The sequence below is a fragment of the Tinamus guttatus genome, unplaced genomic scaffold (genome assembly GCF_059628265.1).
Source record: "Tinamus guttatus ecotype Peru unplaced genomic scaffold, ASM5962826v1 Tinamus_guttatus_pri_ptg000646l, whole genome shotgun sequence".
NCBI lineage: Eukaryota > Metazoa > Chordata > Aves > Tinamiformes > Tinamidae > Tinamus > Tinamus guttatus.
The window spans coordinates 368,606-383,302 of NW_028289180.1; the positions used below are offsets into that span (position 1 = coordinate 368,606).

The 14,697-nt window shown below is 41.0% G+C and overlaps 1 protein-coding gene across 1 annotated transcript in view; it reads left to right on the forward strand.

Annotated features, from left to right (window-relative positions):
* Positions 1-4,189: 4,189 nt before the first annotated feature.
* The window catches only part of CFAP91 (cilia and flagella associated protein 91), a 28,719-nt gene continuing 18,211 nt past the window's right edge, over positions 4,190-14,697 (forward strand). The window contains exons 1-10 of the mRNA XM_088535785.1: positions 4,190-4,261; positions 4,509-4,585; positions 6,683-6,840; positions 9,683-9,766; positions 11,970-12,026; positions 12,459-12,640; positions 13,330-13,507; positions 13,838-13,995; positions 14,259-14,441; positions 14,542-14,684. Coding sequence (XP_088391911.1) covers positions 4,192-4,261; positions 4,509-4,585; positions 6,683-6,840; positions 9,683-9,766; positions 11,970-12,026; positions 12,459-12,640; positions 13,330-13,507; positions 13,838-13,995; positions 14,259-14,441; positions 14,542-14,684 — 1,290 coding nt within the window. The 5' untranslated portion in view covers positions 4,190-4,191. The remainder of the gene's footprint in view (positions 4,262-4,508; positions 4,586-6,682; positions 6,841-9,682; positions 9,767-11,969; positions 12,027-12,458; positions 12,641-13,329; positions 13,508-13,837; positions 13,996-14,258; positions 14,442-14,541; positions 14,685-14,697) is intronic.

The following is a 14,697-nucleotide window of genomic DNA, read 5'->3' on the forward strand; positions in this document are numbered from 1 at the left end:
AACAGCAAGAGAACCGGAGGTCTCCTAAAAAGATTTTCATCTTTGTCTCTTCTACATTTCAGTGGTTCTGTCTTAAGATGCCTCTCTTGGTAGAGTTCTTCATAAAAACAGGATAAATAAAGCAAAGATCTCACCTTGGCAAAGCTGCATTTACCACAACTGGTGCTCTAAGGCCATTTTTACAGAAGATGTCACAAACTACAAGCAAAGGGTTCCACAGTGACTTACTGTGGCCAAAAGCAAGCAAAGAGTCAAGGGTTAGATCAACAAAACAACACATATTTCACATGTCTAATTAATTTAAGTAGATGGTCATGCATTTATTAACTGTCACCTCCTGTGTATCTGGATGGGAAGCAGACATATAAACACATCTCAGCGTGTGTTACTACACTCCCAGCAGGAGACAAAAGGGACACCAGATTACCAGTATCTACTTCTCACATCTTTCTCAAAACTACCTCTATTGACTGCCTCAAACAGTGATCATGTCTTCCTCGTCCTCTTCCTTGTTCTCCTTCACCATCTCTTCTGCCAGCTTGGGATGAAGGCCCCCTTCTTCTGGGCAAGGACCTTGCAACCATACAGACTGCAACCCAGTGCTGCTGATTTTCTGCTCTTTCTGAATCGCACATCTAGAAAGAGATGTTTACTATAAGATTTTTACACGTGGAGATCAGACTGGGAATGGAAATTAGTGTTTACACTAGAAGGGCCTAAGGGCCAAATTCATTTCATATAATTTCCCATTTAACAGAACAGCTGCACCCATGCCACCCAGAGTAGACTAATGAGGGACCATGCATGGAGAAACTGTGACATCCTGTGGCAAGACTGGGAAACAACAGCCCAGTGTAACAGCCAATGACTTTAAATGGTTTCCTTCAATGTGGCGCATTTCTTGACACCAAAATCTCAATAGTGCTTTTAACAGCACAGCTCTGTTACTTGTGACTTACCTTATATATGCAGACTCATCATCTGTTCAGCTTGATTTCTTTGCCTTCTCTCCCCAAGTCCAAGTTTCCACAGTTTTCACCACTTTTTCAGCTTCTCCCCTCACTTGCCCAGACAAATGCAGTTCCTCCATACTGACTCCTCATTCTGCCTTTTGTTCTTTTTCCCACATGTTGGTTCCCTTCATCACTCCCCTCTCTTCCTCACCCACTCATTTTTCGTTGCTCGGCCAGCCAATTCACAACTCTAAAATCACAATTTCATGTCCAATTCCTTTTCTCTTTGTCCAGCTACTATTCTGCTGTCAACTAACACCTAAGCTACTCTCCTTTTCTAAGTTTTCCACTTCTCTGTCCAATTTTACAGTTCAAACATATCCGCAAATTATCACAACATAACAAGACCATCAACAGAGCAGCAGTAATTAACCTTACAGCAAATTACATTGCCTTATCTCAAGGTTAACATTAGGTAAAATGCATTTAGCTCAGCATCTTTCAAGGGCAGTGAAATTAGTGCACTTCCCCATACATTTGCAACTTGCTAACTAAGAGTTAGTCCCTGCAATCCACCAGTGCAGTGCAACTCCCAAAGCTGCAGACAGTTTATTCATTTACCTGAACTCTTGGTGTTCCCTCATGGCTAAAAAACTGCAAGATACCATCTTATAGACAAGATCCCAACTCAGCTATACAGTCTTGCTCTGGAAAAGGTATCACTAGAACAACAAAAAAAATAAATCATGCCCTAAGGAGGATGAGGTTTCAGCTGGATATTTCAGCTAAGAAGCAGAAGAACCTTTTTTGCTTGCTTACAACTTGGTCACTTTCAACTCATTTTCACCAGAGGGTTGGGAGGCATCCTTGACATAGACACAGACCTTTTATATAAGCTTTGAGCCTCTTTTCCAAAGACCTGTTCACAGACAAGGTTACCAAGGTTTACTGCCTGGCATCAAACATCTTTCAGCCTTTCATTGTTTTGTGATCTTTTCTTCGGAAATAAGCTGATCTGCATTAGAAATAAGACACTGATACGGGCCAAATATCCTTGCTTTGTCATTCCAGGGTATCCTATAGCACACAACAGCTTTCTAAGGACCCCTGCCGAATTTCACCTAGTTGCCTATCTGCAAGAAAGAGAAGACTGAGCAAAGATGCTCAAGATGTTCAAAAAGATACTAATAATCAGAACATCTTCAAATACCCTCAGGTGTTCACTGTCCACAACTGAAAGCACAAATAATGCTCAATATATTAAAAATAAATCAGTATTTCCCCCAGCTCTCCTGTAATCTAATCTAAGCAAGTTCCGTGAACCTGAACCTTGAGCTTTTTATTTCAGCCACATATAACTGCTACCTCCATTCAGCTGCCATTAGTATTCACGCAGTTATTCATTGACCTCAAAACTAATCTTTTATTTTCTGACAGGTTACTTTTCAGTCACATGGGTCTCCTGACCCAGATTGTCACACAGTCTTCCAGCTGCCAGCTCCAAGAGGTCAGGGTCAGCAGGGCAATGCAGCTCGTGGAAAGCAAGAGGAAGGTGGAACCATTTCTTCTGGCAGCATCTTGTGCTTAGGTCATTTGAAAGTGGTTAAAGGTCATAGTAGAATCTTTCATCAAATACTCATCTATTAGGCCATGTCCTGCAATTTCACATGCTTCCATCAAGTACTGCTGCAACTGTTCCATCGTTCATCTTCCATGGCCTGGTTTCCATCCACGCATTCCCTCATCAGAAAAACAGAAGACCAGACCACGTGTTTTGAGTCTTCCCTGAGAATTCTGAAGGGAAAGAAAAAAGTGAGAAGGTGGAACTGAGTGAGGTTCATTTGGGGGGATCAACATACAGTTTATATACCTCATCACACTGAGGCATTTGTCCAGCATGGAAAATATCAGCCTAGAAATATAAAGTTATAATTGGATGAGAAACAAAAGGAAAACAGAATTTGATCATAGGGAATGCTGGGTAATATTAAAATGTGGAGTTCCCAAAAAATAACCACAATAAAGTTTTGCTTAGTTAAGTTCTTTATTAAAATTCAAGCTATTATACCCACTACAGCTCCAAAGGGAGTACTTAAGAGTGTGGAAATGCTGTGAAAAGTAGCATGCAACAGAGGCCAGCCAGAAACTGAGCTGCAATGGCATTTTTGGTTAAGACTGTCATATCTGAGGCTTAAGTTGATGCATTTTTTTAAAAATCAACTACCCTAAGAAATACCTGCTTTCTCCCAACAAGTGTCAGGCCTTTAATGGGAAATGTAAGCCAGAATTCAAAGCTGAATTAAATGCCTGTGTGTACCTTCCCTGAGCCAAAGAATTTGGAACTGTGGAAGTAATGTTTCTCTCCTGTGATGAAGCACTGAGGACCCTTGGTTTTCCTTCAGACAGACCCCACTTTCAGTAATTATTTGGCTTGAATATCTTGCTGCTATTAATGAATCCAAAGTATCTAGTTTAAGATCACAGGCAAAGGAGATGGCCCATTTGCATTACTGCCCCTTACACAGCAAGGCCAATTTTTCCACATTTGTTTCTCAGAGAGATTGACAGTCTCCTTTTGAAAAGCAAAAATAAAAACAAAACGCCTAGTGACATAAATTAGTTAACAGTGTTAGGGCTTCCTTTGTGCACGTCTCCTCAAATACTTTATAAATGCAAAAATGCCCATAGCCTCTCTCTCTTTCATGCCTAAGTCTAAGAAGGAACAGCAGAGACAGAAATAAGCACATCCAGCCTTTCGTTCACTATCACCCCCATCCCCAGAGTGCAAGACTGCAATCACCAAATCGCAGTTTCTTAGGCATATAGCCGGCTTGCGGGGGGGAGGGGGAGGGGGCACACAGTTAACAACAACTCCAGCAAAATCTGTCAAAATGCAAATAAATAAATAAATAAATAAAAAGGGGGGAAGGGTCTAGCCCCCTCATCCTTCTTCTAGGACAAGCTGGCTGCGATCCTTAAAAAACATTCATAAATCACGTATGTGTGTGTGGCATTACACAGCCCAAACAGGTTTCTCCCCTGCAGCCCGAAGGGGAAAGGGGAAAGGGGAGACACCGCCCGCGGCCGCCCCACAAGATGGCGGAAAACACCCGCGCCCCCCGCCGCCATGAAGCCCCCGGGCGGGGAGGGGCGTAGCCAGATGGGGCCCCGCCCACGGGTCGCCATGGGGACGGCGGGGCCGTGCGGCGCCATCATGAGCTGCGCCGCGGCCGAGGCGATGCGGGCGCTGCTGCCTGGGGGCGGCCGCGGCCGCATGGGTCCCGGGCGGACCTTCGACTGCCTCTACGGTACCGGGAGCCTCACTCACTTCGCCCGCGGCTGGGGGAGGCCGCGGCTGCTGGAGGCGGGAGGGGACGTGATGGTGACATTTCTTTAATGTGGAGATGTTCTCTTCGTTTCTTTTTTCCCCCTTCTTTTTTCTGGTTTATACTCTCTCATGGAAACACTTTCAAAAGAGGGATGGGTGGCCCAATTGGTCTTCCCTGGCAGCTTCTCCAATAAATTATTAATTCCATTTATTTACCTGTATTTCAGACCCTCTGTACTCGTTATCAAGTGAGAAGGACCATTCAAAAGCAAGTGTCTCTGCTCAGCTTGCCTGGAATCAAATGGTAGGTGTCAGCCCAAGACAGCTCACGTGGGTTCCACACCTCTGTGTGTGGTGGGCATGCACACATGTGCATGGCTAGAAACGTTGCTACGACCTCATCTCCAAGCTGCTCTTTTAAAACAGCACAAATACAGAGCAAGGCAAGCAGTTATACTTAATGCAAGGCTTACCACAGTGAGCAATAGTGATCTGTAGCCTCAGATGATTCTGTAGCTGCCTAGAAATGCCCCGTTCCATGCCCCTTTGTAGTTCCCGAAGTTGTCTATCACTGTCTTTAATAAAATATCCTTGGATACTGGTAAAAACAGCTGTTGTGTGTTAAAGTATAATGGAGGATATAATAGAACAAGTCTGTTGTTCAAGCAGAACTGTTAAAATGTATTTCACACAGTGTCCCCTCACTTACCTGAGGGTAAACCTACACTGCAGCTCAAGGCAGCATACTAGAGCAGTTGGAAATGCTAACAGCCAAGCAGCCAGTAGCAGATTGCAAGCCCATCCTAACTCTTCAGACCATCTTAGCACAGCTTAGCTTAGCTAAGTTCCCTACTGCTCATTATCTCTCCTAGCTAGTTTTAAACTAGCTAGAACATGTCTGTGGGAGTTGCAGTCACAGCTTTTGACTGTGGGGACTGATATCTGGATAGGATGCATTTAGGTAAAATGCCAAAGAAAAGCAGACCTGGTACAACTGAACAGTGAATTCGATTTTAATCAAAGAGTCTTCCTGAAACTATGCATTTGTTTGATCTGGCAAGGCAGGTATTCTGAACTCTGAAAATCCGTTCCTAATACAACAGGAAGAAATTTCCCAAGCAGCTTTCCAACAATAGAATCAAGAAACTTTTTCAAAAGATATTTCCGGATCTCTCTTACTCAGTTATCCTAGACTCTTTTGCATATAAATATATATAATATAGGAAAGAAGGTTGTCTACCTGTACAGAGACACACACACACAGAGCTGGTAACTTGCCTGTCATCACAGAGATCCTTGCAACATGGCTGTGTAACAGTTCAGGACAGACACTACTGCCACTAAGCTTGTGTCTCTTAGGTATAGTGTAACAGGTAGATATAATGACATACACTTACACAAAAAAATGTTCCAAATATGTGACTCAGCAAGTGCATAATGTACAATACAAAACAACATGTGTATAGCATCATTAGAGTGGACAGGGGTTGCAGTAATTTTTAGTTGACAAGTTTTTCCAAACTCTTGAAAGTTGAATTGCCTTTCCAGAGAAATAAAACAAGAATGCAGTCTCATCTGTAGCAAGCGGTTGCTCATGATAGGTTGTATGGATCTTCATAATATGACACTTTCTTATACTCTGATGAGATAGGATATTAGTGACATTTCAAGTACACTATGTGCATCTGAGTTAGTACCTCCTGAAATGGAAATGGTAATTCATAATTCAATTCTGATTTCAGACTTTTTAGGAACTCAAGCCAATATAGCTATATCATTTACAGCTGAGTCACAGTTCTGAAGATTTATTTGCAACCATAAATGTAGAGGTTTAAGGCATATCTGCCCAGGGAAGTTAGTGCTCAGATGGATGGGTGTGGATTTTTAATGCAGTAACTTTGTATACTAACTCCCATGGAAACACCTTCAGTGCATGCTAGAATTGCTTTACCATAAAATAGCATATTTTAGCCTGTAAACGGAATATGCTACTTCACTTCTAGAGTGCACAAAACTCTCTCTTGAGAGGGGAGTTTACATAGGGTACCATGCTGTAAATTCACATCTTGGGTTACTGCACACTATCTTCCTCATGTAATAAAGTGTTAGGCCCTTAGATCTTACATTTAGGCTCTGGGAAACAGCCAGAAGATATATTTGTGCATCTGCTACTGGTCTGGTATGTTCCACATCTTGTGAAATCCCATCCAATTAGCTGACATCATTAGTGTATGCCACCTTCTTTCCTTATCCTGAATGTGCACTCCTGTAATTCAGAGTCAGCTGTTCTATATAGTGATCATATGCATACACTCACTAGCAGCTGAAACTCTAATCTCTTTACAGCATTTGAAGTCACTAAATCAGTGCCTCTTCTCTTCTTTGTCCACATGAACATTAGGTAAAGGTACCAATTTACAGAAGCATGTTTAGTACTCTCATCCATATCCCTGGCTACAATCTGTGCTTGGAAGGCAAAGATCCAGTGCCTCCATTCATTGACCGAAGATGGAGCGGGAGGGATCAGCAGCGCCTGGAAGCTCTTCAGCTGCTTGCTGTGTAAGTGTTCTGTGGTTGGATAATTTAAAACAAACACACAGACAAAACCAACAAAAACCCATACACACTGAAGTGGAGATGCCTGCAATTTGCTCCTACTTACATTTCCCTTGAAATTAAGAGATCACAGCTGTTGTGGAGTATGGCTGCCCATCTGTTTCTTAGGGCGTGGATGTTATGCATTCCTTCATCCCTATGCTATCTGCTCTGCAGCAGTTGTCAGGAAAGAGAACAGAGTTATTTCTGTCTTTCGTAGATAATTTTTAAGGACTTCAGTTGACCCAAGTGTGTCATTTCACTGGTAGTTGCTTCCTTTCAGTCCTGTGAAGCCGCACCTGGTTAGAAGATGCTGCTGTTCATTCAGGTGTGTATGGGACTTGAACTAGAGCACCACATTTTTAGTCCAGGGATTTCTTAGTTAAACTTTCTCATGGCACCACAATTAGTGTTTCTGATTCAGCAAGTATGCAAGCTTCCATTTACATGTTTCTGCTGTACCATGAGTTTTTGAAATTTTCTTATAGCTGTACTGAAGACTTCAGTAGCCTAACTAGTTCTCAGAGATTTTTTTTCTGTATTAACAAGCTAACTTTAGACCTTGGTCTTTTCTTTTGATGTATTGCTGTGGGATTGCGGGTATCAGTTTTACCATGTGTTTGACAGTAATCAAATATATTAAAGAGGGATACAGAGGATTTCCCACCTATTCTTTTTGAGTTTCTAAAACATTCTTATCATTTCTACATCAAAGAAGAATTGTGGAGTTTTTTTTTTTTTTTCCTAATTTTCAGCACTTCAGATTGCCCCTATTACATGAAAACTGAGTGGCTTGTTCTGCTGTGCCTATAGCTCTGTAACAGGAACTTACTTGACATCTGAGCTGCTTAAAAATGCATTAACATTTCAGCAGATATTTGCAAAATGCAATTAACAACAGCAAAAAAAGAAGTGAAATATTTCTCCTCTGTTTTAACCTGTACTGTTTGACAGTGTTGCCCATCTAGAAGATAGTATTCCCCAGCTGTCATTTGAGCAGTTGTGTTGCTTGTGCAAGGTTACCAGCAGTAAATGCTCACTTGTAGCAGCAAAGTCAGCAATTACAACTCAAGGACATGCAAGAGGCAGGATCCGTGGAATAAAAAGGGCTATTATACTGGGTTCCTATTATGCCTATAACTATACCATAACAGGCCAAGTAGCTTATGCTGATAAAATTAGATCATGAGAGTAAGAGCCCACCTGTGCTTAATGAAACACACATCCATCTGGAAGGCACCACACTTTGATGTGCAAAGAGCTGGCTAGTGGGACTAGCGATCGGCTCAGTTAACTCATCTGAATTACAGACACGGTGACCTTACAACAAACAGTAGGTTGATTAGAGCTGAGCAACTCAGGTCTCAGGTTACAGTGCTGCATCTTGAGCCCTTCTCCTGGCTTTTCTTGTATGATGTGAGTGAAAATGCTAGGGAGAGATGACTTTAAACTTACCTTAGCAGTAAGCTATGTGTCACAGGAGGTTAATAAAGCATCTCAATATGCAGTATTTGCTACACTGGGTAGTCATACTATGGCCCCCAAGGTCCACAGTGCTGCTCGCAGGGCCATGCAGTGAGGTCTTTGAAGACAACTGATCTCGATGTGCAATTCTCTGGTTTTGCCCCATGTGTAAAGCAACAAAGAATCCTAGAGTCATTATGGTTGGAAAAAACCTTCAAGATCATCAAGTTCAACTATAAACCCATCACCACCGTGCCTGCTAAACCATGCCCCTGAGTGCCTCATCTAGACATTTATTGTCATTTATTGTTAACAGTAACTCTGTAGTGCCTCCATGTTTAAAATTAGGCTGCAACAAGTGTCTTTAGCACACAGAATTCCATACATTTAAAGTCTTGTAAGTTGCCAAAAACATGACGTGCAGGGCTTGCCATATATGCAGCTTAAGAGAATTACTTGCCTTAAGCCATGATGTGGGATGCTTTTAAGAACTTCTGTCTCTTGTTTTTAACTGTCTTAAAAATTGATAAGATGAAGACTGGAGCTATGGAAACAAACAGCAATCCTGGTGCATAGTTTTCCATGAACCCTGTTCTACCTATTTGCACACCAAACCTTTAAAATAAAGAAAGCCCTCCAGGGTGTTATAGTGAAAAAAACTTTCAAAACAAAACAAACTCCAGGATGTTTTAGTGAAAATTTTTAATAACTTTAAATTCAAGTTGGGAAAAATGAAGAAAAAGTTTTGGAGAAGATGTGCTTATTCCAGCATAATTTTGAAAGCATTCATATGGTCAGACTGTTTTTTTTTTCCTCTACTGGAGAATTCAAATCGAAGTGGCTGGTTCTAAAATTTTTCCACATTTGGTTATGTAGAAATAGCCTGAAGCCATTTCTGTAGCAATAGATATTTTTGAAAGGTAGCAAGTAGTAGTCTTGTCCATGGTTATGTGAAAAGTTTTTCACGCTCTTATGAAAATGAGGTTATTCCTCCCTTCTCACAGTAAAAGCTTTTACAAAAAGCATTTACAAAATGTTTCTTTCCATAACAAGCTCATAAAAAGTTAAGACTTATTAAAGACTACAGGTGGTTAGATTTGCCAGTGGACGATGTGCAATATCCATAAATTTTAAAACTGTCTTGCTATATATAATATGTAATATATATTACATAAAATAGAATTGTAGAGCTTCTTGTATACCCATGGGGATTGTGGAATTTGTAATACTTATGGTTTGGTTGTGCAAGTAGAGAGAGGAAAAAAATTATGAAGAATAAGGAAAAAAGTCTGTTGTGAACATACTTAAATAATAGTAAAGAAGCCTGTGTTCTGTCTTTTAGAACTAAACCTTCTCTTCAGATACCTCAAATTTTGTATGAAGATCCTGAAGTCTGTGGAAGGAATCGCTACAAATACTTTAGCCGGTAGGGAATGAGCTGGTCAATTTTTTTGTCAATTCCTTGTTTGCTGGTATAAAAAATGTAAATAGTAACCAAATCATATATCACAAAGTCTTTTTACATTTACAATATCTCCAAATTTTCAGATAATGATTTACCGAATAATCAAAAGTAGCAGGCGTTCTGCACTTAATAGTTATTTGTAGAAAGCCTTGAGCTGTAGATCCTCCTGCACAGAAGAAGATGCTCACCAAAGCCATTGTAGTTCTCCAAACTCCTGGAAATGTGTCTTGCAAAGATATAGCCTTTACCTCCTGGCTTTTGGCCAGCACAGGAGCAAAGGGGATCCTAGATTAACTGTTTATCAGTGTTATCTATCCACAAAAGATGCAACATTCTCAACTTAATCACATGTAGTTTGAGTTACACTCACTAGCAGAATCAGTAGACTATTTAAGAGGATGTGCATTATGCTGTTGTCCAGCATGTCCACCTTAAATCATAAAAAGCCAAGTTTAATAAAAATGTATTAGCATTCTTTATGACAATTTTAACCAAAGAATAACAAAGGTTATTTTATCTACTGCAATTTGAAATTCAGCTTTACAGTCTCTCAGAGACTAAGGAAAATTGATAGTGAATTGCAATATGCAAACTATAATCACAGAATCACAGAATGCTTAAGGTTGGAAGGGACCTCTAGAGATCATCTAGTCCAACCCCCCTGCACACGCAGGGTCACCTAGAGCACTGGCACAGGACTGCATCCAAGCAGGTTTTGAAGATCTCCAGAGAAGGAGACTCCACAACCTCTGTGAGCAGCCTGTTCCAGTGCTCTGTCACCCTCACCGTTAAAAAATTTTTCCTTAAGTTCCTGTGGAACTTTTGGTGTTTCAGTTTCTGGCCATTTCCTCTAGCTCTGTCAGTGGCCACCAGTGAAAAGAGACCAGCACCATCCTCCTCACTCCCTCCCTTGAGGTACTTATAGACACTGCTCAGGTCCCCTCTCAGCCTTCTCCTCTCCAGGCTGAACAGGCCCAGCTCCCTCAGTCTCTCCTCATAGGGCAGATGTTCCAGGCCCCTGATCATCCTTGTAGCCCTGTGCTGGACTCTCTCCAGTAGTTCCACATCCCTCTTGTACTGTGGGGCCCAGAACTGGACACAGTACTCCAGATGTGGCCTCACAAGGGCTGAGTAGAGGGGCAGGATCACCTTCTTCGGCTTGCTGGAGACGCTCTTCTTAACACACCCCAGGATCCCATTGGCCTTCTTGGCCATGCGGGCACACTGCTGCCTCATGGTCAAGTTCTTGTCCACCATGACACCCAGGTCCTTCTCTGCAGAGCTGCTCTCCAGAAGGTCAGTCCTCAGCCTGTACTGGTGTCTGGGGTTATTCCTCCCCAGGTGCAGGACCTTGCACTTGGCCTTGTTGAATTTCATGAGGTTTCTCATCACCCAGTTGTCCAGTCTGTCCAGGTCCCTCTGGATGGCAGCGCAGCCCTCTGGGGTATCAGCTCCTTTGTCTTTGAGCTCATATAATTTTCAAGTTATTTCAGAAATTATTACAGAGAAGGAAAGAATTAAATCAGGTAATTCCACAATGGCTTATCTTAGAATCTGAATGTAGGGATTTATTTCAGGATTTCAAGAAGTTATAGAAAAAAATCTCCCAAAACCTCAAACAAATCAACTAATTAGTGATACCGATTCATATATAAAATTCTATGACCATACTCAAAATGAATTTCTTTTAATTATTGCCTTGTTTTTCAATTCCAATTTTTAGTATAACAAGATTTTAGTAAGTGCTGTGTTGTGAGTGTCAAGCACTTAAAACATTTCTCTTAATGCTGCTATAGAGCAAGCACAACTATATAACTCTTCAACTGGGTCCATCCCTCTTGATGGCAGCTTGCTGTTAGGTTGGCTTCATTGTAGCATCAAATAGCACCCTTTGGAGGTGGACATGAGAAACACCAGACTAGGCTGTTTGCAAAAGGTCTCAAGAGCACCTTTTTTTTATGAAGTGATCCCTTCTCCCTGCATTGCTCCTTAGCCATTTAAGAATTATTTCATATCAGACACAATACTACACATACGGGTACAGAACCTCAGTCATAATTAATCAGCAAATCTTCACTGACGTTAGTGGAATGCAGTTTTCATAAACCATAACAGTATTTTGTGCTCATGGCTGTTGTCTAACCTTTGTGTTCTTTCTTTCCAGACCTCTCATCCCGTTTAGTAAGCCATTTTCATTAAATGTTGCTTATGCAATGCCAAAGTAAGTAGTGAGTTCTACAGTAGCACCATTGTAATTGATCACATCTAGCAAAAAAAAAAAAAAGAAAAAAAGTCTGCTTATCTGGTTATTTAGTGAGCAATATTTTCATAGTGAATCAACAGGAAGATTGCTTTAAGAGATACAGAGGCCTCAGTATTAAAAGCAATCCTTTAGAATGTATACATGAGGAAGATGCATATGTAACTGTTTAAGAAAGCTGAGACCAGAATACTTCTGGATGGCTTATCTAAGAGAGAGGGAGCCAAAGTGCTAACTGTGGCCTCAATCTGCTATTAATAAAGATAGTGGGGTTAACATCAATATGAGCAATTTTAAGGAAAAAGAAAGCACATTTGAATAATAGTTTCAATTTTTTTTGATGAATGTGACAAATGTTTTTTCCATCTAGCCTTTTTTTTTTTTTAATTTAAGGACAAAGCCCTATGTTTATTCAGTGGCCGGAAATGACGAGGTCTTTGCTCCCCAGATACAAACTGTGGGTACACAGACAGATTACAGGGATGGTGAAGCTCAGACTGACCCCTATTCCCCTGAATATGTCGTTCTCTCTGCCTCAATCCCTGAACTTCTGACACTTGCTACTCTGACTTGGGGTAAGTTATGGAATCAAGATACAATATTAACGATAATGCTACCTTCTTCAGCAAGACGTTCTATTCAGTCAGGTTTCAAGGCTATTGCAGATTTGACAATCTGTTTCTTGTTTTGGGATACATTATTTTCCTATTCTTAAATTATACATTAAACTATTTAATAACACTGTTCTGGGACCTTTCATAAGGAGTTTTGAGACCTTTCAATATAAAAAGGTCATATATTTTACCAATACCATCTAGTAGGGGTTTTCCATTTACCTCATTTTTTTTCTAAGTCAATCATTAATAAGGAAATAGTAAAAGTACTGTTGTCCCACAACATACCTGTGATCCTCCTGTCCAGTGTCCTGCCTTCTACAGTGATGGATACTGGACATGCCAAAGAGAGGGCTGATTCTCAGAATGTATCTACCTGGAAATGCTTTTCTCCCCTTTGTCCTGCAGGAGAGGAATGGATAGTTGATGTTAATGTCAACCAAAGAATAACAAGTGCAGGCCCTACCATCGTTCATATTTTAAAATTTTACTGACCTTGGAAGTGTTTACTTCTATGTATCATCAATTCTGTTTGTGTTTAACCTATGGGCTTGTGCCCATCCAACCCTTTAGTATCTTAGTGTGCAGACAGTGGATATTGGCTGGATTTACCAGTCTTCTAAATAGCTACTGTTTCTTGTTCCTGTAAGGTCGAGGGCTACCAGCAGGACTAGCTGAGGTGGAGATGATTGAACGTGCCCGGGCAAAACAAGCGTGGGAAGCAACTCTTCCAGCCCTGGACAGTGCCTCACAAATAGCAAAGAGGAGGAAAATGATGGATGATATGGAGAAGAAGGAGTGGGCCTTTAGAGAACAGGAAATAGAAAAGTAGGAGTCCATTTATATACTTTACTGTTTTTAATTATCAGCAAAATAGAGAAGGAACAAGAAGGTTTGGGGTCTGGCTGGAGAGTACAAACTTTTTATCTTTGCGGAAAAAAATTAAAAGCCACTGATATTTTTTGTTGAATTTAATATTAAGAGGCAGAATACTTTTCATTAGTGATAAGCTCAGTTCTAAAAATGAAAGATTAAATGTAGGATGCAGCGGGAACTCTCTGGAAAGTATTCAGGTGGGATGCAGATTTGATGAGGGTAGCATTGCACAAAACACTGGAGAATAGTGTAGTTCATGCCTTGCCTTTCCTTCCCTTGCAGGTTGCAGGAGCTTCGACTGGAAGTCTTGAAGAAGCTGCTGTGGAGGAGAAAGGAGAAGCAGAATGGGTTGGATTTCAACCGCTTGGATGCCCAGTGGCAAAATCATCAGAAGGCTCTAGAAGAGAAAGTAAAAAAAAAACAGCACAACTGTGCACTGAGTAAGTTGGAGAACTGGAAGTATGAGGCCGAAGTAAGAAGGCAGAAGTATTAAGCTTAGGTTTCAAACAACCCAAAAAGCTGCAAACTTGATTCAAGATGAATGAGCAAGCATCTACATTAGCTAGCCGGCATTTGTACTGATCAAACAGAATGGGATTTACAGCAAAAGCCTTTGTATATTTGACAATGAAGATGAGACACCTTTTTTTTTTCTGGAATTATTTGTTTGAAGAATCTTCTCACATTTTTATTTTGCTTTTAGTGGTCAGAAAGCTGATAGCTAAGAGGAAGAATGTGAGAGGGAAGCTGGTGAGACGAGATATCATTAAAGACTATGCTGACTTTGCATCACAAACCTATGCTCCTCTGTCCCGAATTGGCTATTTCCCAGACAACCATGCTGAACGCTATGTGGTAAAAAACTACTATCTTAACACCTTTGCAGGTAAAGCATTTTGCAAGACTTAATTTGTATGAGATATTTATGTTAATAAAACCCTTGATTTCTCTCTCTGTCATTCTGTTACATACTCTGTGTTTCCTAGGATTGTGTGAACTGGAAGCAGCTCTCCCAGATTCTGTCACCCAGGTCCAGATTCGAGCTCCAGAACCTAAATGCAGTATCACTAAGACTGGATTTATTAAAAGATCAGGAAGGCTAGATGCAGAGCTGGCACAAGTTCACCAGGTACGGGGCTGCG